Here is a 24,122-nt window from a genome sequence, read left to right on the forward strand (position 1 = left end):
CCGCACATATCATTGAATGTAAATTCTCATTGTATCACCAACTCCTTTGAACTCTACCTCTTCTAACAACAAAACCTCTTTCATAGCACCAATTTTATTAGTAATATAAACATTGCTTGGTCTCTGCTAGCTAGGTGCCAGATTTCACTCCCCTTCTTGAATGTTCTATTCAACAAAATGCAACTGCACCCTACCTCTCTTACATCTCAAAACGAGTATACATCAAAGCACCCAGACTAGCTGGCTTTAATCCAATTAAGACACACCCACAGACTAACCCACTATTTTTGAAAAAATAATTTCCAGTAACGTTATATGTATTAATAACTTCACGACAGTAGCAACAACATTGATAGGACTAGAAAGGAGGTCCTGTTGAAAGAATTTGTACAGTTAGGAGCTAAATTAAAAAGCAGAACCCCCAAGGTAATAATCTCGGGATTACTACCTGAGCCATGAGCAAACTGGCATAGGGTAAATAAAGTCCAGGAGTTAAATGCGTGGTTCAAAGATTGGTGTGGGCGGAATGGGTTTCAGTTCATGGGGCACTGGCATCAGTACTGGGTTAGAAGGGAGCTGTTCTGGTGGGACAGATTTCACTTGAACTGTGCTGGGATCAGTGTCCTGACGAATCGAATAACTAGGGCTGTAGAGAGAGCTTTAAACTAAAGAGGGCGGCGGGGGGGTGGTGTGGGGGTTTGGTTTCTGGAGAGGGGATACGTAGGCTTACAAAGCAAAAGGAAATGGCAACTTTGCAGGGCAGCTATTTTGGTAATGATACCCAGGGATTGGCAGGAAGGGACAGAGTGTACAAACATATAAAAAAAACAGCAGCAAATAGGATCAAAGGGGGAAAAAATGGAAAAAGGCAAAATTAATGACTCCTTACTTAAATGCACGTAGTGCTCAGAACAAAATAAATGAATTAATGGTGCAAATAGAGGTTAAGGGGTATGATATTATAGCCATTATGGAGACATGGTTCCAAGGAGATCAAAACTGGGACAGTTTTCTAGAACAATATGTTGTGCATCCAGCCGGGAATCAGGCTATCTTGGATTTGGTAATGTGTAATGAGGCAAGTTTAATAAATGATCTCAGAGTAAAAAATACCCGAGGAAACAGTGACCATAACAGGGTAGAATTTAGCATTCAGTTTGAGAGTGAGAAACTTGGGTTGAAAACAACTGTACTAAACTCAAATAAGGGTAGTTACAAAGGAATGAGAGCAGAGTTGGCTGAAGTGGACTGGAAAAGGAGTTTAGCGGAAAAGACGGTTGATGAACAATGGCAGACGTTTAAGAAAATAGTTCACAACAAAGATATATCCCAGTGAGGAAGAAGGATTCTAAGAAGGGGATAAACTAACCAAGGTTAACCAAGAAAGTTAAGGACAGTATCAAATTGAAAGAAAAACAACGTGGCAAAGATTAGTGGTAAGCCAGAGAATTGGGAAAGTTTTAAAAACCAATAAAAGATGACCAAAAGAATAATAAAGAGGGAGAAAATAAACTTTTGAGGGTAAACTAGCAAGTAATATAAAAATGGACAGTAGGAGCTTCTTCAGAATATAAAAAGGAAGAGAGAGGCCAAAGTGAACATAGGCCGCTTAGAGAATGAGGCTGGGGAAATAATAATGGGGAACCAGGAAATGACAGAGGAATTGAATAAGTCTTCATGGTAGAAGACAGTAATAGCATTCCAAAAATACTAAATAATCAAGGGCTTGTGGGGAGTGGGGGAGAAAATAAGTACAAAAACTATCACTAGAGAAAAAGTACTAGGAAAACTAATGGGGCTAAAGGCCGATAAGTCCCCTGAGCCTGATGGGTTGCATCCTCGGATATTAAAGGAAGTAGCTACACAGATAGTGGATGCACTGGTAGTAATCTTCCAAGAATTGTTTGGATTGAGAGGATTGGAAATCTTCCAATGTAACGCCTGTATTAAAAAAGGGAGGGAGACAAAAAATAGGTAACTGAGGGCCAGTTAGCTTAATATCTGTCATTGGGAAAATGTTAGATGTTATTATAAAGGATGTAATAACAGAGAATTTAGAAATGCATAATCTAATCAGAGTCAGCAAAGCTTCATGAAGGGGAAATCATGCCTGACAAATTTATTAGAATTCTTTGAGGTGGTAACAAGCAGAATAGATAAAGGGGAACCAGTAGATGTAATATATTTGGATTTCCAAAAAAGGTACCACACATAAGGCTACTTAATAAGAGAAAAGCCCATGGTGTTGGGGTAGTATATTAGCATGGATAGAGGACTGGCTAACTAATAGAAGACAGAGTTGGGATAAGGATGGCGTTTTCAGGATGGCACTGTGTAACTCGTGGAATGCCACAGGGATCAGTGCTGGGGCCACAATTATTTATAATATATATTAATGACTTGGATGAGGGAAGTGAATGTACTATCGCCAAGCTTGCGGATGACACAAAAATAGATGGGAAGACAAGTGGTGAGGGTGACACAAGGAGTCTACAGAGGGATATAGACAGGTTAAGAGAGTGGGCAAAAATTTGGCAGATGGAATATAAAGTGGAAAAATGTGAGGTTATGCACTTTGGCAGGAAGAATAGAGGAGCTGAATATTATTTATATGGAGAAAGACTGCAGAAAGCTGCAGCACAGAGGGATTTGGGAGTCCTCGTGCATGAATCCCAAAAAGTGAAAAGTTCAGCAGGTAATAGGGAAAGTAGGTGGAACGTTGGCCTTTATTTCAAAGCGAATGGAATATAAAAATAGAGAAAAGATAAAAGCAAAAAACTGTAGATGCTGGAAATCCAAAACAAAAATAAAAATAGCTGGAAAACTCAGCAGGTCTGACAGCATCTGCGGAGAGGAATACAGTTAACGTTTCGAGTCTATGTGATTCTTCAACAGAACTAAGGAAAAATAGAAGAGAGGGGAAATATAAGTTGGTTTAAGGGGGTGGGACAGGTAGAGCTGGATAGAGGGCCAGTGATAGGTGGAGATTGCCAAAAGATGTCATAGACAAAAGGACAAAGAGGTGTTGACGGTGGTGATATTAGCTAAGGGATGTGCTAATAGGTGACATTAAGGGTAGAAAGCAGGACGAGCAAGGTACAGATAGCCCTAGTGGGGGTGGGGGGAAGGGAAGGGATCGAAATAGGCTAAAAGGTAGAGATAAAACAATGGATGGAAATACATTTAAAAATAATGGAAATAGGTGGGAAAAGAAAAAAATATATTTTTAGATTTTTCTTTTCTCACCTATTTCCATTTTTTAAAAAACTATTTCCCTCTATTGGCCCTCTATCCAGCTCTACCTGTCCCAACCCCCCTTAAACCAGCTTATATTTCACCTCTCTTCTATTTTCCTTAGTTCTGTTGAAGAGTCATACAGACTCGAAACGTTAACTGTGTTCCTCTCCGCAGATGCTGTCAGACCTGCTGAGTTTTAAAAATAGAGAAGTCTTACTAAAAACTATACACTAGTTAGACCGCACCAGAATACTATGAACAGTTTTGGTCCCCTTATCTAAGGAAAGATATACTGGCATTGAAGGCAGTCCGGAGAAGGTTCACTAGGTTGATCCCAGGTATGGAGGGATTTTCGTACAAGGAGAGGTTGAGTAGGTTGGGCCTGTACTCATTGGAATTTAGAAGAATGAGAGGCGACCCTATTAAAACATAAAATTCTTAGGGGGCTTGACAGGGTAGATGCTGAGAGATTGTTTCCCCTTGTGGGAGAGTCTAGGACCAGAGGGCATAATCTCAGAGTAAGGTGACACCCACTTAAAACGGAGATGAGGAGGAATTTCTTCTCTCAGAGGGTAGTGAATCAGTGGAATTCTTTACTGCAGAGTAGTATATTAAATATATTCAAAGCTGAGACAAACATTTTTAATCAGTAAGGGAATCAAGGGTTATGGGGAAAAGGCAGGAAAGTGGAGTTGAGGATTACGAGATCAGCCATGATCTCATGTAACTGTGGAGCAGACTCGATGGGCTGAATGGCCTACTTCTGCTCCTACATCTTATGGTCTTAAGAGGAAATACAGAGGCTACAAAGGAATATAGACCTACACCATCTATGAAATACAAGTCAGGAGTGTGATGGAATACTCTCCACTTGCCTAGATGAGTGCAGCTCCCGCTACACTCAAGAAGCCCAGCACCACCCAGGGCAAAGCAGCCCGCTGATTGTTTGCGGATGGGTTGCCATTCACCCCTCCACGACCTACAGTGGCAGCAGTGTGTACCATGTACAAGGTGCACTGCAGGAACTCACCAAAACTCCCTTGGCAACACCTTCCAAACGCACAACCACTACCATCTAGAAGGATAAGGGCAGCAGATGCATGGGAACACCACCACCTGGAAGTTCCCCTCCAAGCTACTCACCATCCTGACTTGGAAATATATCACCGTTCCTTCACTGTCACTGGGTCAAAATCCTGGATCTCCCTTCCTAACAGCACTGTGGGTGTACCTACACCACATGGACGACAGCGGTTCAAGAAGGCAGCTCACCACCAGGTTCTCAAGGGCAATTAAGGATGGGTAATAAATGCTGACCTAGCCAGCAATACTCACAACCCATGAATGAATAAAAAGGAAATGGGTTAAGTGAGTGGGTGAAGATCTGGCAAATGGAATAATGTGGGAAAATGTGAAATTTTTCATTCTGGCAAGAAGAATAAGAAAGATCCATATGATCTAAATGGTGAGAGATTGCAGAGTACTGAAATGCAGAGGGATCTGGGTGTCACAAAAGTTTAGTTTGCAGGTACAGCGAGCAATTGGGAAAGCAAATAGATTGTTATCATTTATTGTGAGGGGAATTGAATACAAAGGTAGAGAGGTTATGCTTCAGTTATACAGGTCATTAGTGAAAGTTTATCGGGGTAGGTGGGAATGTGGAGTTGAGGTTGCAATCAGATCAGCCATGATCTTCCTGAATGGCGGAGCAGGCTCGAGGCTCGCTCTACACTGGCCCCATCAAACACTCCCAGGACAGGTACAGCACGGGGTTAGATACAGAGTAAAGCTCCCTTTACACTGTTCCCATCAAACACTCCCAGGACAGGTACAGCACGGGGTTAGATACAGAGTAAAGCTCCCTCTACACTATCCCCATCAAACACTCCCAGGACAGATACAGCGCGGGGTTAGATAAAGAGTAAAACTCCCTCTGCACTGTCCCATCAAACACTCCCAGGACAGGTACAGCACAGGGTTAGATACAGAGTAAACTTCTTCAATACTGTCCCCATCAAACATTCCCAGGACAGGTACAGCACAGGGTTAGATACAGAGTAAAGCTCCCTCTGCACTGTCCCCATCAAACACTCCCAGGGCAGGTACAGCACGGGGTTAGATACAGAGTAAAGCTCCCTCTACACTGTCCCACCAAAGACCACCAGGGCAGATACATCATACATTTTGAATGACTATTTTGTTCTATTTTGCGTTAAGGCTGACCAGTTCCTTGTGGCCTGTGAGGTAGTGCGGGTTGAAATTACTGTAAATATTCTGTCTATACCGAGAACCTAAGAACATAGGAAGAACATAGGGACAGGAATGGACCATTCGGCCCCTTGAGGCTGCTCTGTTATTCAATAAGACCATGGCTAATCTACAGCACCACTCTTCCATCCAATGCTCATCTCCTCTATACATTTATTGTTCAATTAGCTGTTTAATGTTAAATAAAGCTTTCTGTTGTTTACTTGTCTAAAGCATTCCCTAGCTATGTATATGTTCAATGGCGTCACATGGCAACAGGTACCATGGCATTTGTTGCCATACGAACAGGAGGAGGCCATTCAGCCTCTCCAGACCGTACATGTTAGATCACGGCTTAACCCCATTTCGCTAGCTTTGACCCTTTATTACAACCAAGATGGGAGGAGTGCGTGGCATTGGCCACCATAGTGTCATATGAGAGGAAAATTCGGAACTCAAGATGTCAGCTGTGGTTACATAGAAACATTCAGATTAGGAGCAGGAGTAGGCCACTCAGCCCCTCGAGCCTGCTCCACCATTCAATAAGATCATGGCTGATCTCAGTGTAACCTCAACCCCACATTCCTACATACTCCCGATAACCTTTCACCTCCTTGTTAATCAAGAATATATTCAGCTGCCTTAAAAATATTCAAAGACTCTGCTTCCACCACCTTTTGAGGGAGGGAGTTCCAAAGACTCACCACCCTCAGAATAAAATTCTCCATCCCTGTCCAAAATGAGCGATCCCTTATTTTCAAACAGTGACCCCTAGTTCTAGCTTCTTCTACAAGAGGAAACATCCTCTCCACATGACCCCTCAGCATCTTAAAAGTTTCAATTAAGTCGCCTCTTACTCTTCTAAATTCCAGTGAATACAAGCCTAACCTGTCCAGCCTTGCCTCATAAGACAACCCGCCCATTCCTGGTATTAGCATGGTAAACCTTCTCTGTTCTGCCTCTAACGCATTTACATCTTTCTTTAAATAAAGAGACCAGTACTGTACACAATACTCTAGATGTGGTCTCAACAATGTCCTGTGCAACTGAAGCATTTCCTCCCTACTTTTGTAGTCAATTCCCCTCACAATAAACAATAATATTCTATTAACTTTCTTAATTACCTGCTGTACCTGCATACTCACCTTTGTGGTCAATGCACTAGGCCGACCAGATCCCTCTGAATCTCAGCTCTGCAATCTCTCACCCTTTAGATAATAAGCTTCTTTTTTAGTCTTCCTGCCAAAATGAATGATTTCACATTTTCCCACATTATACTCCATTTGCCAGATCTTTGCCCACTCACATAAACTATCGATGTCACTTTGTATCATCCTTACGTCCTCTTCACAATTTACTTTCCTACCTATCTTTGTGTTGTCAGGAAATTTAGCAACCATTCCTTCGGTCCCTTCAACCAAGTCATTTATATAAATTTATATAAAAGTTGAGGACCCATCACTGAACCCCGTGGCACACCACTCGTCACATCCTGCCAACCTGAAAAAGACCCACTTATGCTTACTTTCTGTTTCCTGTTAGCCAGCCAATCCTCTATCCATGCCAATATGTCACTCCCCACACCACGAGCTTTAATTTTCCCCAATAACCTTTGATGTGGCACCTTATCAAATGCCTTCTTGAAATCTAGGTACAATATAACCACCAGTTCCCCTTTATCCACAGCACATGTGACTCCTTCAAAGAACTCTAATAAATTGGTTAAACATTACTTCCCTTTTACAAAACTATGTTGACCCTGCCTGATTGCCTTGAATTTTTCTAAGTGCCCTGCCATAACATCTTTAATAATAGCTTCTAACATTTTCCCTATGACAGATGTTAGGTTAACTGGCCTATAGTTTCCTGCTCTCTGTCTCCCTTTTTGAATAAAGGAGTTATATTTGCTATTTTCCAATCTAATAGAACCTTCCCGAATCAAGGGAATTTTGGAAAATTAAAACCAGTGCATCAACTATCTCATTAGTCACTTCTTTCAAGACCTTAGGGTGAAGTCCATCCAGACCTGGGGATTTGTCAGCCGCAGCCCCAACAATTTACTCAATACCACTTCCCTGGTGATTGTAATTTTCCTGAGTTCCTCCCTCCCTTCCAGTTCCTGATTTACAGCTATATCCAGGATGTTACTTGTGTCCTCTAAAGTGAAGACCCAAACAAAATACCTGTTTAATTCATCCACCATCTCCCTACTTTCCATTATCAATTCCCCAGATGCACTTTCTACAGGACCAACATTCACTTTGTTAACTCTTTTCTTATTTAAATATCTGTAGAAATTCTTAGTATTCATCTTTATATTTATAGCTAGCTTTCTCTCATACTCTAATTTTCCACTCTTTATTCATTTTTTTGTCATTCTTTGCTGTTTCCAATCTTCTGGCCTGTCACCCGTCTTTGCGCAATTAGATGCTTTTTCTTTAAGTTTGATACTGTCTTTAATTTCTTTAGTTAGCCACGGATGGTGGGCCCTCCCCGTGGAACCTTTCTTCCTCATTGGAATATATATATTCTGTGTTTTCTGAAATATCCCTTAAGTATCTACCTATTGACCTATCCCTTAACCTCATTTGCCAGTTCATTTTAGCTAGCTCTGCTTTCAGGCCCTCATAATTGCCCTTGTTTAAGGTTAAAATACTAGTTTTGGACACACTCGGTTCTCCCTCAAAATGAATGTAAAATTCAATCATATTATGACCACTGCAACCTTGGGGTGCTTTCACTAGGAGGTTATCAATTAATCCTATTTCGTTGCTCTATACCGGGTCTAGTATAGTCTGCTCACTGGTTGGCTCCGGAACGTGCTGTTCTAAGAAACTATCCTGAAAACATTCTATGAACTCCTCATCGATGCTACCTTTGCCTATCTGGTTTTTCCAGTCTATATGTAGATTAAAATCCCTCATGGTTACTGCTGCACCTTTCTCGCAAGCTCCCATTATCTCTTCTTTTTGACTCTGTCCTACTGTATAGTAACAATTAGGGGGCCTGTACGCCACTCCCACAAGTGACTACTTGCCTTTATCATTCCTCATCTCAACCCAAATCACTTCTACATCCTGGTTTCCTGAACTTAGGTCATCCCTCTCTAATGTGCTAACACTATGATTAATTAATGGACCGTTGCTCTACCTTTTCCTAACTTCCTGTCCTTCCTAAATGTCACATAGCTTCAATATTCAGGTCCCAACCTATGTCACCCTGTAGCCATGTCTCTGTAATGGCTATCCGACTGTATTTAGTTATTTCTATTTGCCCTATCAGTTAATCTGTTTTGGGCCGAATGCTATGTGCATTTAGATACAGAGCCTTTAGTTTTGTCCTTTAATTATTTTGCAGCATCTCGCCTTATCTGCTGATTTACTCAGATTTGTACTCTGTCCCTTCCTGTCACAGTCTGTTTATCATTCCCTATATTAATACCTGTCTCTCTTGCTTTGTCTCTACTCTTTGGTTTACCAAATCTTTCCAAATTTGACTCCTTGCCCCCACTATTCAATTTAAAACCCTCTCTACTTACCTCGTTATGTGGCTCATGAGGACACCAGCCCCAGCTCAGTTCAGGTGTAGACTGTCCCATTGGTACACATACCACTTTCCCCAATACTCATGCCAGTGCCCCACGAACCAGAGTCCACTTCTCCCACACCAGTTTATGAGCCACGCATTTATTTCTCTAATCTTATTTGTTCTATGCCAATTTGCAAATGGCACAGGTAATAATCTAGAAATGACCTTTCAGGATCTGCTTCTTAATTTGGTGCCTAGCTTGTCATACTGACTATGCAGAGCCTCCTTCCTCATCCTGTCTATGTCATTGGTACCTACATGGACCACGACCACCGGATCCTCCCCCTCCCATTGCAAGTTCCTCTCCAGCCCTGACCAGCTGAGCAGATGTTCCGAACCCTGGCACCGGGCAGGCAACAAAGCCATCTGGATTCTCGCTCTTTGCTACAGAGAATAACGTCAATCACCCTTACTACACTGTCCCCTACTACCACTACATTTCCTGGATGGCTTCCTGTACCAAGGTGCCATGGTCAGTTTGCTTATCCATCCCACAGCCCCCCTCTTATCCAAACAAGCGGAGAGAGCATCAAACCTGTTGGACAATTGCAGAGTCTCACACTCCCACACTCCAGCCCTTTGGGTCCCCTTACCTGCCTCACTCAAAGTCACACCCTCCTGTCCCTGACCAAAGACCAAATCAGAAGAGCCTATCCTAAGGGGTGTGACTGCCTCCTGGTATAAAGCATCCAGGTAACTTTCCCCCTCCCTGATGTGTTACAGTGTCTGCAGCTCAGCCTCCAGCTCGATGACTCTGAGCCGAAGTTCCTCAAGCCGCAAACACTTACTGCAGACGTGTTATCCCTGGATCACAATGTTACCCAGGAGTCCCCACATGCTGCAGCCTTGACACATCACCTGTCCTGCCATCCTGAATGGGTTTTAAATAATTATATTAATCACTAATTTGAGTTGCTTTCTTATATATTTTATTAACTTTACCACCAAATTGTGTGCTATTTTAAACCTTAGGGATAGACTAGAACTTACCCAATTACCAGATAGTCAGCAAACAGCTAGCTCCTTTCCCTGTAGTAGAGCAAGAACCAATTTCTATGGGATGAGAACAATTGAAAGGGGAAACAAACAACTCCCCTCTCACCAAATCCTAAGTCTTCACTCAGTTAGTCACCTGCACTTCGTTTGCCAAGGCTGCACTAAAGAATTGATGGCAAACGGAATTGGAGGTACAGTAACCAGATTCAATCAGTTAGCTAACTCAGCTCCAAGTGAGTTTACCCTGTCTAAGCTGCAAGGCCAGGATTTCCCAGTCGGTGAGCGGGGTAAAATGATGTAGGATGGCATCGGGCGGAACTCCCCATGTCACCCTGCCTCATTTCAATTTTTAGGTTGGTGGAGACTCAGCTGAATCAGCTGTGTACCCACCGACCTGTCAATGGCCAATTGAGGCCGTTGACAAAGTACTTGACGTTATTAATGGACCTGCCTGTCCAAGCTGAAGGTTGGCAGGCAGGCCGGGAGCCTTGACGGGCTTAAGAAAAAACATGAAACCTCATCCAGGGGCAGGATGGGGTTTCCTGTAGGTTTTTAAATTTTTAATAAAAATGTAACTAAAAGTGATGGACATGTCCCAACTCATGTGACAGTGTCACACGAGGGGAAATGTCAAGGAAATTGTTTTTTTTCTATTTTTAACATTTTTTAACATGGAGCCGATCTCCCTGAGGCAGCACTTAGCCTCAGGGAGATGAGTGTACTCTTTTGGCTAAGGGAATACCACCACCACCACCCCACCTCACCCCCGGCCGCACAGGGAGCACATAGCGCTTCCTGGCGGATGTCACGCCTTAATTGGCCGGCCCACGTAAAATGGCAGTGCACCCCCAATTGGGGGCGCCGATCGGAAGCGCGCCTCCACGTGTCCGCTCCCAAACATCCCCCCCCCGCCAACGGGGGGATAATTCTGCCCCAAGAAAGAAAGAACTTATCGTGTTTACACAGTACTTTCCAGTAACTGCTAATTATAGACTGGATTAGATTTCAAGAGCAAAATTTTAAGAACAAGATTAACACTTAAAACTCCCCCTCTCACCAAACAAGTAGTCAGCTGTATTCGGTTTAATTGGTAGCTCTCTCATGTTGGAGTTAGAAGATTGTGGGTTCTTTTGCGTCCTTTTGTTTATCAGAAGCAGGCTAATTATAAATCAAGGGTTGGTAAAACAATAAAGTGGGTTTTTTATTTGAAGATATGATTATATACATTCAATGGTCACTGGGAGGCGATGTAGACACTTCTGACCTGTGGAACCGCTGCTGTGTTGGTCTACAGAGTCGTGGGATTACCTAGCTCGTCCTGTCTCGTAGCGGGTAGTGATGATCCGCAGTTTAAGAAACTCGCCGTGAAATGTACATCACACCACAACAGGTTCAAGTCCCACTCCAGAGAACTGAACACAAAATCCAGGCTGTTACTCCTAGTGCAGTACTGAGGGAGAAGCTGAACCGAGGCCCCTGTCCAACTTCAAGGTGGCCACTTAATTTTGTGCTGACAGAAATCTGTCCAAAGGACAGCAGCAGAGACAGAAAATAATGGGTAGCCTGGAGAGTTGGGATATCTTGTTGAGTTCCCGTGAGCTGTTCTTTGCTTCTTTCCTTAGATGTGTGCGAGGAGGTGAAGGAGGAAAGTGAAGATGATCCACTGAAGAGAACAAGAATTCCATTTGGGGGCTTGTTCCGGGATATCAAGCGGAGGTACCCCAAATATCTAAGCGACCTCCGGGATGCTTTGGACTGTCAGTGTTTGGCCGCAATCATCTTTATTTACTTTGCTGCATTGTCACCTGCCATCACCTTTGGAGGATTACTTGGTAATTCTTTTATTGCAAGTGTTTGTTCTATTTCTATTTATTCCTTCATGGGATGTGGGTGTCACTGGCAATGCCAGCATTTTTTGCCCACCTCTAATTACCCTTTGAGGGCAGTTAAGAGTCAGCCACATTATGTGGGCCTGGAGTCATATGTAGGCCAAACCAGGTAAGGGTGGCAGATTTCCTCCCCTGAAGCACATCAGTAAACCAGATTTGCTTTAAATGACAATTGATGATAGCTTCAGGGTCACTGCTATGGAGGCTAGTTCCAGATTTATTTGATTTAATAATTGAATTTAAATTCCACTAGCTGCTAAGGTGGGATTTGAATCCGTGTCAGCAGAGCTTTAGCCTGGGCCCCTGGATTACTAGTCCAATGACATTATCGCCACACCAAACCCCCTCTACAGACGAAGCACGTTCTCCATCTCCGGGAAGGCTCAGTTGGTAACATGGAGAGTGGAAAGTGCCGGGTTGTATTCCCAGTCTGGACCATCCCTGGTCCCCAGCTCTGTAGTCTTTACAGAGAATCATACAGCACCAAAATTTGGTCTATGCTGCTGTTAATGCTTCACATGAGCCTCCTCCCACTCGTCTTCATCTCATCCTATTGGCATACCCTTCTATTCCTTTCTCAGGTGCCAAGACAGAAGGATTGATTGGGGTGTCGGAGTTAATCATCTCCACATCAGCAACAGGCGTCGTCTTCTCTCTGTTGGGAGCTCAACCCCTCCTAGTGATCGGTTTCACAGGCCCCCTGCTGGTGTTTGAAGAGGCGTTTTACAAGGTAAGGGTGTTATCAAGCCCCATTTCCTCACCATCCCTGTGCTCACTGACCTACGTTAGCTTCCAGTCCTGTAATGCCTCGATTTTAAAATTCAAAACCTTGTTTTCAAATTCCTCCATGCCCTCACACCAACAACTCCCCCCTCCCCCCCACCACAACACCCCGTCTCCCCTTTCTATCTCTAACTTCCTGCAGCCCCACAACCATGAGAATTTTGCATTCCTCCAATTCTGGCATCTTAAGCCTTCCCATTACATTATTGGTGGCCGTGCCTTCAGCTACCTAGGCCCTAAGCTCTGAAGTTCAGTCCTCAACTGCCTCCTGCTCTATTTTCTCCTCCTTCAAGACACTTCTTAAAACCTAGCACTTTGACCAAGCCTTTGGTCGCCTGTCCTTCTGTAATTTGTTGTCAAATTTTGTTTGCTCAGCGCTCTCGTGAAGCGTCTTGGTACACTTAACTACACAAGTAGGTTAGAATTGGAGGAATCCAGAGATCTTGGAGGGTTGTAATGTTTGGGGGAGATTGCAGAGATAGGGAGTGAATGGAAGGTAGGCCTTGGAGAGATTTGAACACAATGATGAGAATATTAAAATTGAGGCCTTGCCAGACTAGGGAATACAGAGAGAATTTTGAGAAATCTGCTTATTAACTCGAACACCGTCTAACTAGAAACATTTCTAAGATAAAGTTGCTTAAAAACCTGAAGTAAATATGAAGAATTAAACCTTTTCATTAGGGGTGCCCAATCTCATTATTTTACCCTCTGTTATATTTTTTATATTATTCATAAAGAGTAAGGAACTAATTGTTATGTGAATGTATATCCAGGGTGCCACACTTTCTGCTGCACTGCAGTCAGGTGCCGAGCAACAATGTATAGGTCGACCAACCACATGGAGAGTTTTAAGAAATACACTTGATGAAGCTCCAGCATTTTGAGTGTATGATTATTTCAAACTTATGGGAACCTGAAGACATAACACGGTGGCAGCGGGTGCCTGTGAGTAAGACTGAAACATTTTAAACAGATTAAATGTTGAATTAGATTGAGAAAAAAATTAATTAGTGTCAGTGGGAGAAAGAAACAGTGAATCGTGTGAAAATGAAACAGCCGCTGGCGCAGCAATGAACGTACAGCTACAGCCCATAATGAATTAGGAGGCTGATGATGTAGAGGCATTTGAGAAGTTTAAACAAAAGTGAAGACTGACATTCAATCGTTTTCCAAAAGACACTAACGAAGAGGAAAGGGGCAGCCCCATCCTTGGTGGGCAGGAGAGAAAGAGTTAAAAACAAAAAAACTGCGGATGCTGGAAATCCAAAACAAAAACAGAATTACCTGGAAAAACTCAGCAGGTCTGGCAGCATCGGCGGAGAAGAAAAGAGTTGACGTTTCGAGAAAGAGTTAAATTTGTTTACTGGATGGGAGATGAGTGAGGACGACAGTCACTCATGAAATGCCAAGAGACAAAGACACAAATCTTGCCTTGTCACTCTGATCTACTCCTTCTCAAGGCTGACATAAAGTTGCCTGCAGATCTGTTAAAAGGAAGAATGTATAGGACAACACTGCCAAGCAAGATACTACCTCTGAGTGACCGGGAGAAAGTAAGACACAACTCAGTGGTGCACAGGTAGGAAAAGGTCAAAACCTCAACAAGCATGCCAAATCCCTGCCTGAGTTGCTGAAAGGACACACTGTACATGTACAGGATCCAATCATGAAAACCTGGAACCCAGCAAAAGTTGTTAGTGAAACTGAGATTCCAAGGTCATACATCATTGAGATGAAACCAGTAACCAACAACTCTCTAATCAAATCAACAACATCTCTAAAAGTTGGTGGAACATCAACAACGTCACCAGCAAGTGACAGCATTAGCGACATCAAGCACACACCAGGAGCAACGAGCATGACATCACCTGTGCAGTGTACCAATTCATCACAGAGTGATGAATGCCAAATCTACAAAATGGAGATTTAACATCCTACCAGCTAAGCGAAGTTGTAAATAATTTTTTGAGAAAGAAAAGCTGTATCAGACTCTAAAGGTGTTCAGTTTAATTATAAAAGTCAATTATTAATCTTCTTTAGTTAGATATAATATATGTAACTGAGTGGCTGCAGAGCACCCTGAGTGGGGAAGGTGAACAGCCAGCAGTCATGGTCCACATTGATACCAACGATATAGGTAGAAAGAGGGATATGGTACTGCAGTCAGAACTTAGGGAGCTAGGAAGGAAATTAACAAGTAGGACCTCAAAAGTAGTAATCTCTGGATTACTCCCAGTACATACAAGCAAGTAGGAAGATAAAGCAGATGAATGCACAGCTGGAAAGATGGTGCAGGAGGGAAGGCTTTAGATTCTTGGCATTAGGACAGGTTCTGGGGGAGATGGAACCTGTGCAAGGGTTGCACCTGAGCAGAGATGGGATGGAGTTCCTTGCGGAGAGTTTTGTTAGTGTTATTGGGGAAGGTTTAAACTAACTTGGCAGGGATGTGGGAATCAGGAGATAATATCGAAGAGGAATACCAAGGTGCACAAAATACTGGGAGAGATAGATAGAACTAGAATAGGGAATAGTAAATTAATAGGTGGGTTCAGAGTAAAGGAGAAAGTAATAGCGTCTAAATCAGGATTACTGTGCATGTCTGTGAATGCACAGAGTGTGGGGTAAATAAGATAAATAAGATTGTTGAGTTGCAGGAACAGATTACCATGTGGAAATATGACGTTTTGGCTATAACAGAGACCTGGCTCAAAGAAGGGCAAGTGTGGCTGTTAAACATTCCTGGATACAAGAAACGCAGGAAAGATGGGAAAGGAAGAAAGGGGGGGGGGGGAGGTGGGGGGGTGGGGGGGGGGTGGGGGGGGATGGTGTGGTGAGGTGGTGTTAATTAAGGAGACCATTATGGTGCTGGTGAAAGGGGATGTCCTAGAGGGGTCAAGGACAGAATCTATTTGGCTAGAGTAAAAAAGGTGCAATTACATTGCTTGGTGTAGCCTTTAGGCCACCAACTAGTGGGAAGGATGTGGAGAAACAAATTTGCAAGGAAATTACAGAGATGTGCAAGAATTATAGAGTAGTTATAATGGGGGATTTTAATTATCCCAATATAGACTGGGATAGTATTAGTGCAAAGTGCAGAGAGGGGAAAGAATTCTGAGAATGTGTTCAAGAAAGTTTTCTACAGCGGTATACTTCCAGTCCAACGGGAAAGGAAGCATTGCTAGACCTGGTTCTTGAGAATGAGGTGGGCCAAGTAGATCAAGTGTCAGTAGGAGAACATTTAAGGGACAGTGATCATTGTACCATTAGGGTTAAGATGACTATGGAAAAGGACAAAGATCAATCCAACATAAGAATAATTAACTGCGGGAAAGTCAACTTCAATGGGCTAAGAATGGCTCTGGGCCCAATAAATGGCAATCAAAGATTGGCAGGAGAAATGGCAGATGAACAATGGGCTATCTTCAAAGACGAGATAGGTCGGGCACAGTCAAGGTATAGTCCCTCAAAAGGGAAAGGTAGGGCAAACAAATCCAGAGCTCGCTGGATGACAAAGGAGGTGGAAATTAAAATAAAGAAGAAAAAATGTGCTTAAGACTGATGTCAGGTAGAAAATACAATTGTAAACCAGGCTGAATATAGAAGGTTCAGAGGGGAGGTGGAAAAGCAAATAAGAGAAGCAAAGAGGGAATGTGAAAAGAGAATGGCAGCTAACAAAAAAGGGAAAGCCAAAGTCTCCTGTAGGCATATAAATAGTAAAAGGGTGGTTAAAGGAGGAGTACAGCTAATTAGGGACCAAAAAGGGGATTTACACATGGAGGCAGGGGGTTTGGCTGTGGTATTAAATGAATACTTTGCACCTGCCTTTACCAAAGAAGAATATGCTACCCAGGCCATGGTGGACGAGGAGGTAATTCTGACACTAGAAGGGTTCACAATTGATAAGGAGAGGATATTGGATTGGTTGTCTGTACTTAAAATTGACATGGCTCCAGAATCGGATGAGATGCCTTCAAGGATACCGCAGGAAGTAAGAGTGAAAATTGTGGAGGCACTGGCCATAATTCTTCAGTCTTCCTTAGACTGAGGGGCAGTGCCATAAGACTGCAGAATGGCAAATGTTACACCCTTGTTCAAAAGAGGTAGTAAAGATAAGCCCAGCAACCACAGGCCAGTCAGTTTAACTATGGTAGTAGATTAATTAAGAAAAGCCAGCATGGATTTCTTAAAGGAAAATTGCATCTAACTAACTTGCTGGAGTTTTTTGAAAAGGTAACAGAGAGTGTTGATGAGGGCAATGTTGTTGGTGTGGTGTACATGGATTTTCAAAAGTCATTTGATATGGTGCCACACAACAGACTTGTGCAAAAAGTTATAGCTCATGGAGTAAAAGGGACAGTAGCAACATGGATACAAAATTGACTGAGTGACAGGAAACAGAGAGTAATGGTTAATGGATGTTTTTTGAGCTGGAGTAGGTTTGTAGTGGAGTTCCCCAGGGTTCAGTGTTGGAACCCTTGCTTTTCCTGATATGTATTCATGACCTGGACCTTTGTGTACAGGTCACAATTTCAAAATTTGGGGATGATATGAAATGAAATATGAAATGGAAGCATTGTAAACTGTGAGGAGGATAGTGTAAAACTTCAAAAGGACATGGACAAGTTAACAAGTTAGGTGTACAGGTGGCAGATGAAGTTCAATGTGGAGAAGTGTGAGGTGATTCATTTTGGTAGGAAGAACATGGAGAGACAATATAAAATAAAGGGTACAACTCTGAAAGGGGTGCAGGAACAGAGGGACCTCGGGGTATATATGCATAAGCCATTAAAGGAGCTAGGACAGGTTTAGAGAGTGGTTGATAAAGCACACAGTATCAACGGTTTATTACTAGAGGCATAGAGTACAAGAGCAAGGAGGTTATGTTGAACTTGTGTAAGACACTAGTTCAAGCTCAACTGGAGTATTCTGTCTAGTTCTATGCGCTGCACTTTAGGAAGGATGTGAAGGCATTGGAGTGAGTGAGTGCAGAAAAGAGTGCAGAGAATGGTTCCATGGATGAGGAACTTCAGTTATTAAGATAGATTGGAGAAGCTAAGACATTTCCTTGGAGAAGAGAAGATTGAGAGATTTGATACAGGTGTTCAAAATCATGAGGGATCTGGACATAGTAGATAGGGAGAAATTGTTCCCACTTGTGAAAGGATCGAGAATGAGAGGGCACAGATTTAAGATTATTGGCAAAAGCAGCAAGAGTGACATGAGGAGAAAATTTTTCATGCAGCGAGTGGTTAAGGTCTGGAATGCACTTCCTGAGTGTGGTGGAGACAAGTTTAATTGAGAAATTCAAATGGAATTAGACTTGCCTGAAAAGGAAGAGTGTGCAGGGTTACGGGGAGAAGGCAGAAGAATGGCACTAGGTGAGTTGCTCATTCAGAGAGCCAGCCCAGACAGGATGGGCCAAATGGCCTCCTTCTGAACTGCAATTCTGTGATTTTAAAAAGTCAATGATTGAAAGTTATATTGATGTAGAGACATTATAATTTTTTTTACAGGAAAGAGGGATGTTATTTTGTAATATTATCCGTAAAGGTTTAGAACCTAATTGCTAAGTGAATGTACATCCCAGGTGCCACATTGACTGTAGCCAGGTGATGAGGAATAATGTATCAGTCCACCGGCCAGGTGATGAGGAATAATGTATCAGTCCACCAGCCAGGTGATGAGGAATAATGTATCAGTCCACCGGCCAGGTGATGAGGAATAATGTATCAGTCCACCAGCCAGGTGATGAGGAATAATGTATCAGTCCACCGGCCAGGTGATGAGGAATAATGTATCAGTCCACCAGCCAGGTGATGAGGAATAATGTATCAGTCCATCGGCCAGGTGATGAGGAATAATGTATCAGTCCACCGGCCAGGTGATGAGGAATAATGTATCAGTCCACCGGCCAGGTGATGAGGAATAATGTATCAGTTCACCGGCCAGGTGATGAGGAATAATGTATCAGTCCACCAGCCAGGTGATGAGGAATAATGTATCAGTCCATCGGCCAGGTGATGAGGAATAATGTATCAGTCCACCGGCCAGGTGATGAGGAATAATGTATCAGTTCACCGGCCAGGTGATGAGGAATAATGTATCAGTCCACCAGCCAGGTGATGGGGAATAATGTATCAGTCCACCGGCCAGGTGATGAGGAATAATGTATCAGTTCACCAGCCAGGTGATGAGGAATAATGTATCAGTTCACCGGCCACATGGAGAGCTGTACAAAATGCACTCAATGAAGCTGCAGCATTTTGGGTCTAAAATTTAGTTTGATCATTTCAAATTCTGGGAACAAGAAGACATAACACCCATTGAGTAACACTGGGACCAGTGATTACTGACAGCTGAAGAGTTTCCAATTGAGTTACTACTGGAGGCTGCTAGGGGAACTGAGCTAAAAGATGACTTCATGATGCCTGTGACAAGTAGGCTGAGTTGTGCTGGCCTTGGTAATTTCTGATGTGCTCCCAAACCCTCTGCCCCGTGGTGATTTGTATTGAATCTTCTCTCAAAATGGCAGTTAGATGGACAGTGGATTGAAGGAGGAGGCCTTTCAGCCCCTCGGGCTTGTGCTGCTATTCAGTAAGCTCTTGGCTGATCTGCACCACATTAGTCCATTTCTCTGGACTCACACGCAAAAGGAAATAGTTTCACTCTGTCGATCCCATCAAGTCCTTTAATCATCTTAAACACCTCAATTAGATCACCTCTTAATCTTCTTAACTTAAGAGAATACATACCCAGTCTCTGCAACATGTCCTCATAGTTTAACCCTCTTTGCCCTCTTATCATTCTGCCGAATCCCTCCAGAGGGGCTGAGTGGACAATGGGACAATAGGACCATGTTCTGTGATGGACTTCATCAACCCGTCGCAGATCATGGTCTCCAAAGATAGTTTGAAATAAATATTGTAGCATTGATCAGTTTTGAGAGGAGCTGTGATTGATATCTGGCACCTTCAGAGTTAACTCATCTCTGCCTTTCCTTCCCCTTCACCTCCACCCCACCCTCCACCCCACCCCCCACCCCCCCCCCAACCCCCCACCATCCCTCCCACATCGCCAGTTCAGCAAGACACAGAAATTGGACTACCTCACGGGTCGGGTGTGGATTGGCTTCTGGCTCACGATCATTGTGATTGCTACGGTGGCCTTTGAGGGCAGTTTACTGGTACGCTACATCTCGCCCTTCACGCAGGAGATTTTTGCCTTCCTCATCTCCATCATCTTCATCTATGAGACCTTCCACAATCTTTATGAAGTAAGTGCCCATTCAGTGCACAAAAAACTGATGGCTCTTTTGAAGCTGCCCGAAAGTCTTTCCCACTTTCAGCAACCGTCAGCTTTCTATTTTTACAAAAAACATTAACTGTCAATTAAACTGAGAGCAGGAACTGACTGCAGAGCAGTGATTGGAGGAACAGCGAATACGGGAGAGGCATGTCTGCCCCATACTTGCTGTTCCAGCTCAACCAATCATAGGTTCCCTCTCTCCCGCTTTTGCTGCTGCTCCTTCAATTAAAGGCTCTGTATCTGGAGCAGTAAAAGGGGCAGAGAGGAATCCATGATCGGAGGAGTAAGCGTTAGAGAGACAGAATCCACGATTGGAAGAGCAGCTCTGTCTCTCCCGTGCTTGCTGCTGCTCCAACCACAACTCCGGCTGGTCCCAGGAGACTTTCAGCTTGTCCTCTCCCACTGCTAGGCCACCAATGGCAGTGGCTGAAGCGAGGACTTCACCTGCCCACTCTCGATCCTCCCCCACTCCTGGGGAACCTTACCCCTGTTGTGCAGCAGTTTCGCTGTACTCGTCCCAGTGCAGAGAGCCAGCAGGTACTTGTTCTTGGAGTGGGCCCTCTTGTTAATGTTGAAGCTAAGAGGTGGTTAAGGGGTGAAGCTACTCTCCACGTGGACTGAGTGCCTCAATTTGAATTATCGCTTTGAGTTATCAGTTATTGAGCGAGTTATCAGTGATTTTGGCCATTATTCTCATTAATATTTAGATTTCAGCTTCCTCTCTGTTCTGTTAATATTGGTAGGCAATTTGGCTTACAACTGAGAGTAAGGGAAAACTAAAGATGCCCTTCACATAAGGTGTTTTTAAACAGCTTTTACAGTCTGCTAATACCACCAGCCTAGAGGATCTGCATGTTGGGAGTTGGCAGCATCGCCCAATATAAAAGTGGCGTCAAAATCTGAATCTTTAAACATGCTCAACTTCGTTTCAAATGAAGTTTAATAGATGTTTCCTGTGCCCCATCCGTTGCATTTCTGGTCAGTGACTCCCTTTATTGTGTGGATTTGCTTCATGGGATCATTCTGGAGAAAATTGTAGTCCTAATTGCAAAAGCAGCATGCTCTGCCTTTTTGTTACTAAAGGAACCTCATATTTCTGGATGTGTCTGTGTTTGTGCACATGTGTGTACTCATTTGTTAATGCAAGGTCCCTGAGAAGCAAACAAACAGGTCAGATGACACTATAAGTGGGGAGGGAGGAGGCTGAAGGTTCCCCTAAGGTGCATAATAGTCTTGCACCAGCACCAGACCTGGAGGATTGATAGAGGTGTGCAAAATTATGAAGGGTCCTAACAGAGTAGATAAGGAGAACTTTTTAAAAAATCATTCACAGGATGTGGACATAGGTTGGAATTTATTGTCCATCCCTATTTGTCCGGGAGAAGGTGGTGCTGAATATCCTTCTTGAATACAACTGAGTGACTTTCTGAACCATTTCTGAGGGCAGTTAAGGGTCAAGCACTGTGGGTCGGAAGTCACACATAGGCCAGACCAAGTAAGGATGGCAGATTTCCTTCCCAAAAGGGTACGAGTGAACCAGATGGGTTTTCACAACAATCCGAGTAGCTTATATTCCCAATGTATCTAATTAATTGAATTTAAATTGCCCCAGCTGCCATGGTGGAATTTGAAATCATGCCTCGGGATAATTCTTTTTTATTTATTTACTCTTTCATGGGATGTGGGCATCGCTGGCTAGGCCAGTATTTATTACCCGTCCCCAACTGCCATTGCAAAGGGGGTGATGAGCCACCTTCTTGAACCGCTGTAGTCCATGTGGTGTAGGTACACCCACACTGCTGTTAGGGAGGGAGTTCCAGATTTTGACCCGGCGACAGTGAAGGAACGGCAATATATTTCCAAGTCAGAATGGCGTGTGGCTTAGACGGGAACTTTCAGACGGTGGTGTTCCCATCTATCTGCTGCCCTTGTCCTTCGAGGTGGTGGAGGTCATGGGTTTGGAAGGTGTTGTCAAAGGAACCTTGGTGAGTTGTTGCAGTGCATCTTGTGGGTGGTACACACACTGCTGCCACTGTGCATCGGTGGTGGAGGGATTTAATGTTTAAGATGGTGGATAGGGCGCGAATCAAGCAGGCTGTTTTGTCCAGGATGTTGTCAAGCTTCTTGAATGTTGCTGGGGCAGCACTCATCCAGTCAAGTGGAGATTATTCCATCACACTTCTGTTTTGTGCCTTATAAATGGTGGACAGGCCTTGGGGAGTCAGGAGGCAAGATACTCACCACAGAATTCCCAGCCTCTGCCCTGCACTTGTAGCCAGTGTTTGTATGGCTAGTCTGGTTCAGTTTCTGGTCAATGGTTGATAGTGGGGGGATTGAGTAATGGTAATGCCATTGAATGTCAATTAATCCAGATCTCTTTGGCTATTAGTCCAGGAACATAACCACTGTGCTGCCGTACTCACAGGAAAGCTGTTTTCAGTGGCAGAAGGTTCACTGATCAGAGGGCACAGATTTAAAGTAATTGGCAAAAGAATCAACAGTGACACAAGGATAAAAAAATCTCCTGCTATGAGTTGTGATCTAGAATGCACTGTCTGAACATGGAAGTAGAGTCAATAGTAAATTTCTAAAGGGAATTGGATAAATACTTGAAAATTTGCAGGGCTATGGGGAAAGAGCAAGGGGAATGTGACTAGTGGATAGCTCTTTCAAAGAGCTGGCAAAGGCACAGTGGGCTGAATGGCGTCCTTCTGTATGAATCAATGATTCTATGATCTCTCCGTTGTATAGTGCTGATTTTTTTCCCTTCCTGTTTTCAGGTCTTTGAGGAAAACCCACTCCTGAAGACATACCCACCTATTTCTCAGCCGAAGTCCAATATTAGTGAGCAGCCTGTACCCACCACACAACAGATGCAACCCAACACAGCCCTTCTGTCTCTTGTCATGATGGTTGGCACTTTCTTCATTGCATATTTCATGAGGAAATTCCGGAATAGCCGGTTCCTAGGAGGAAAAGTAAGTATGCGGAATGGTGACCATGAAACTACCAGATTGTCATAAAAACCCACCTGCTTCAATAATGGAAATCTGCTGTCCTTACCTGGTCTGGCCGACCGGTGACTCCAGGCCCACAGCAATGTGGTTGACTCTTCATACTACACCAGCAGAGAATTTGTGCCCTACCTCTCCATATCCTGTTAAAGCCAATAATTGTATGTTGGAGAAATGAGTCTGAAGCTAGCCTGTACCTTAAAACAGGTTTATTTCCAAGACAGCAAAGTAAAGTCACAGACCCTCCCAATTCCTCCCAGCCACTCCAGCGTGAGCTGGTTTATATGCCCTTACAATGATCCCCTAATCCTTCCCTAATTGGGGACAATTGTGCTTTATTGCCATTTTAAAGCATGCATTTCATTGCGATATGAATCCAACATTAACATACCCTGCCCTGTCACCACATAGCCCCCCACCCTCCCCAGCAACAGAAGGAGATATTAAGACAGGTGGTGACAAGTTTGGTCAAAAAGACTCTTAGACATTTACAGCACAGAGGAATGCCATTCGGCCCATTGTGTCCATGCTGGTCAACACAGATCTGACTACACTAATCCCATTTTCCCTGGAGGCTATGGCAATGCAAGTAAATATCTAAATATATCTTAAATGTTATGAGAGTTTCTGACTCAACCACCCTTCCAGGCAGTGAGTTCCAGACTCCCGCCACCCTCTGGGTGAAAATATTTCTCCTCAGCTCCCCTCTTACCTCAAATCTATGCCACCTGGTTATTGACCCCTCTACTAATGGAAAAAGTGCCTTCCTATCCACCCTATCTATGCCCCTCATAATGTTATACACCTCTATCAGGTCCCCTCTCAACCTTCAGTGCTCCAAGGAAAACAACTCCAGCTTAACCAATCTTTCCTCATAGTTCAGACCCTCCAGCCCAGGCAACATCCTGGTAAATCTCCTCTGCACCCTCCCCAGTGCAATCACATCCTTCCTATAATGTGGTGACCAGAACTGCACGCAGTACTCCAGTTATGGCCTAAACGGTGTTATACAGTTCCAGCATAACCTCCCTGCTCTTGTATTCTATGCCTCGGCTAATAA

General features: G+C 43.6%; 1 protein-coding gene across 1 annotated transcript in view; it reads left to right on the forward strand.

Annotated features, from left to right (window-relative positions):
- The window catches only part of LOC121285072 (anion exchange protein 3-like), a 178,421-nt gene that overhangs the window by 113,487 nt on the left and 40,812 nt on the right, over positions 1–24,122 (forward strand). The window contains exons 14-17 of the mRNA XM_041201194.1: positions 11,691–11,900; positions 12,539–12,687; positions 19,822–20,016; positions 22,829–23,026. Of these exons, the coding sequence (XP_041057128.1) occupies positions 11,691–11,900; positions 12,539–12,687; positions 19,822–20,016; positions 22,829–23,026 (752 nt within the window). The remainder of the gene's footprint in view (positions 1–11,690; positions 11,901–12,538; positions 12,688–19,821; positions 20,017–22,828; positions 23,027–24,122) is intronic.

The sequence above is a fragment of the Carcharodon carcharias genome, chromosome 12, assembly GCF_017639515.1.
Source record: "Carcharodon carcharias isolate sCarCar2 chromosome 12, sCarCar2.pri, whole genome shotgun sequence".
In the NCBI taxonomy this organism is placed as follows: Eukaryota; Metazoa; Chordata; class Chondrichthyes; order Lamniformes; family Lamnidae; genus Carcharodon; species Carcharodon carcharias.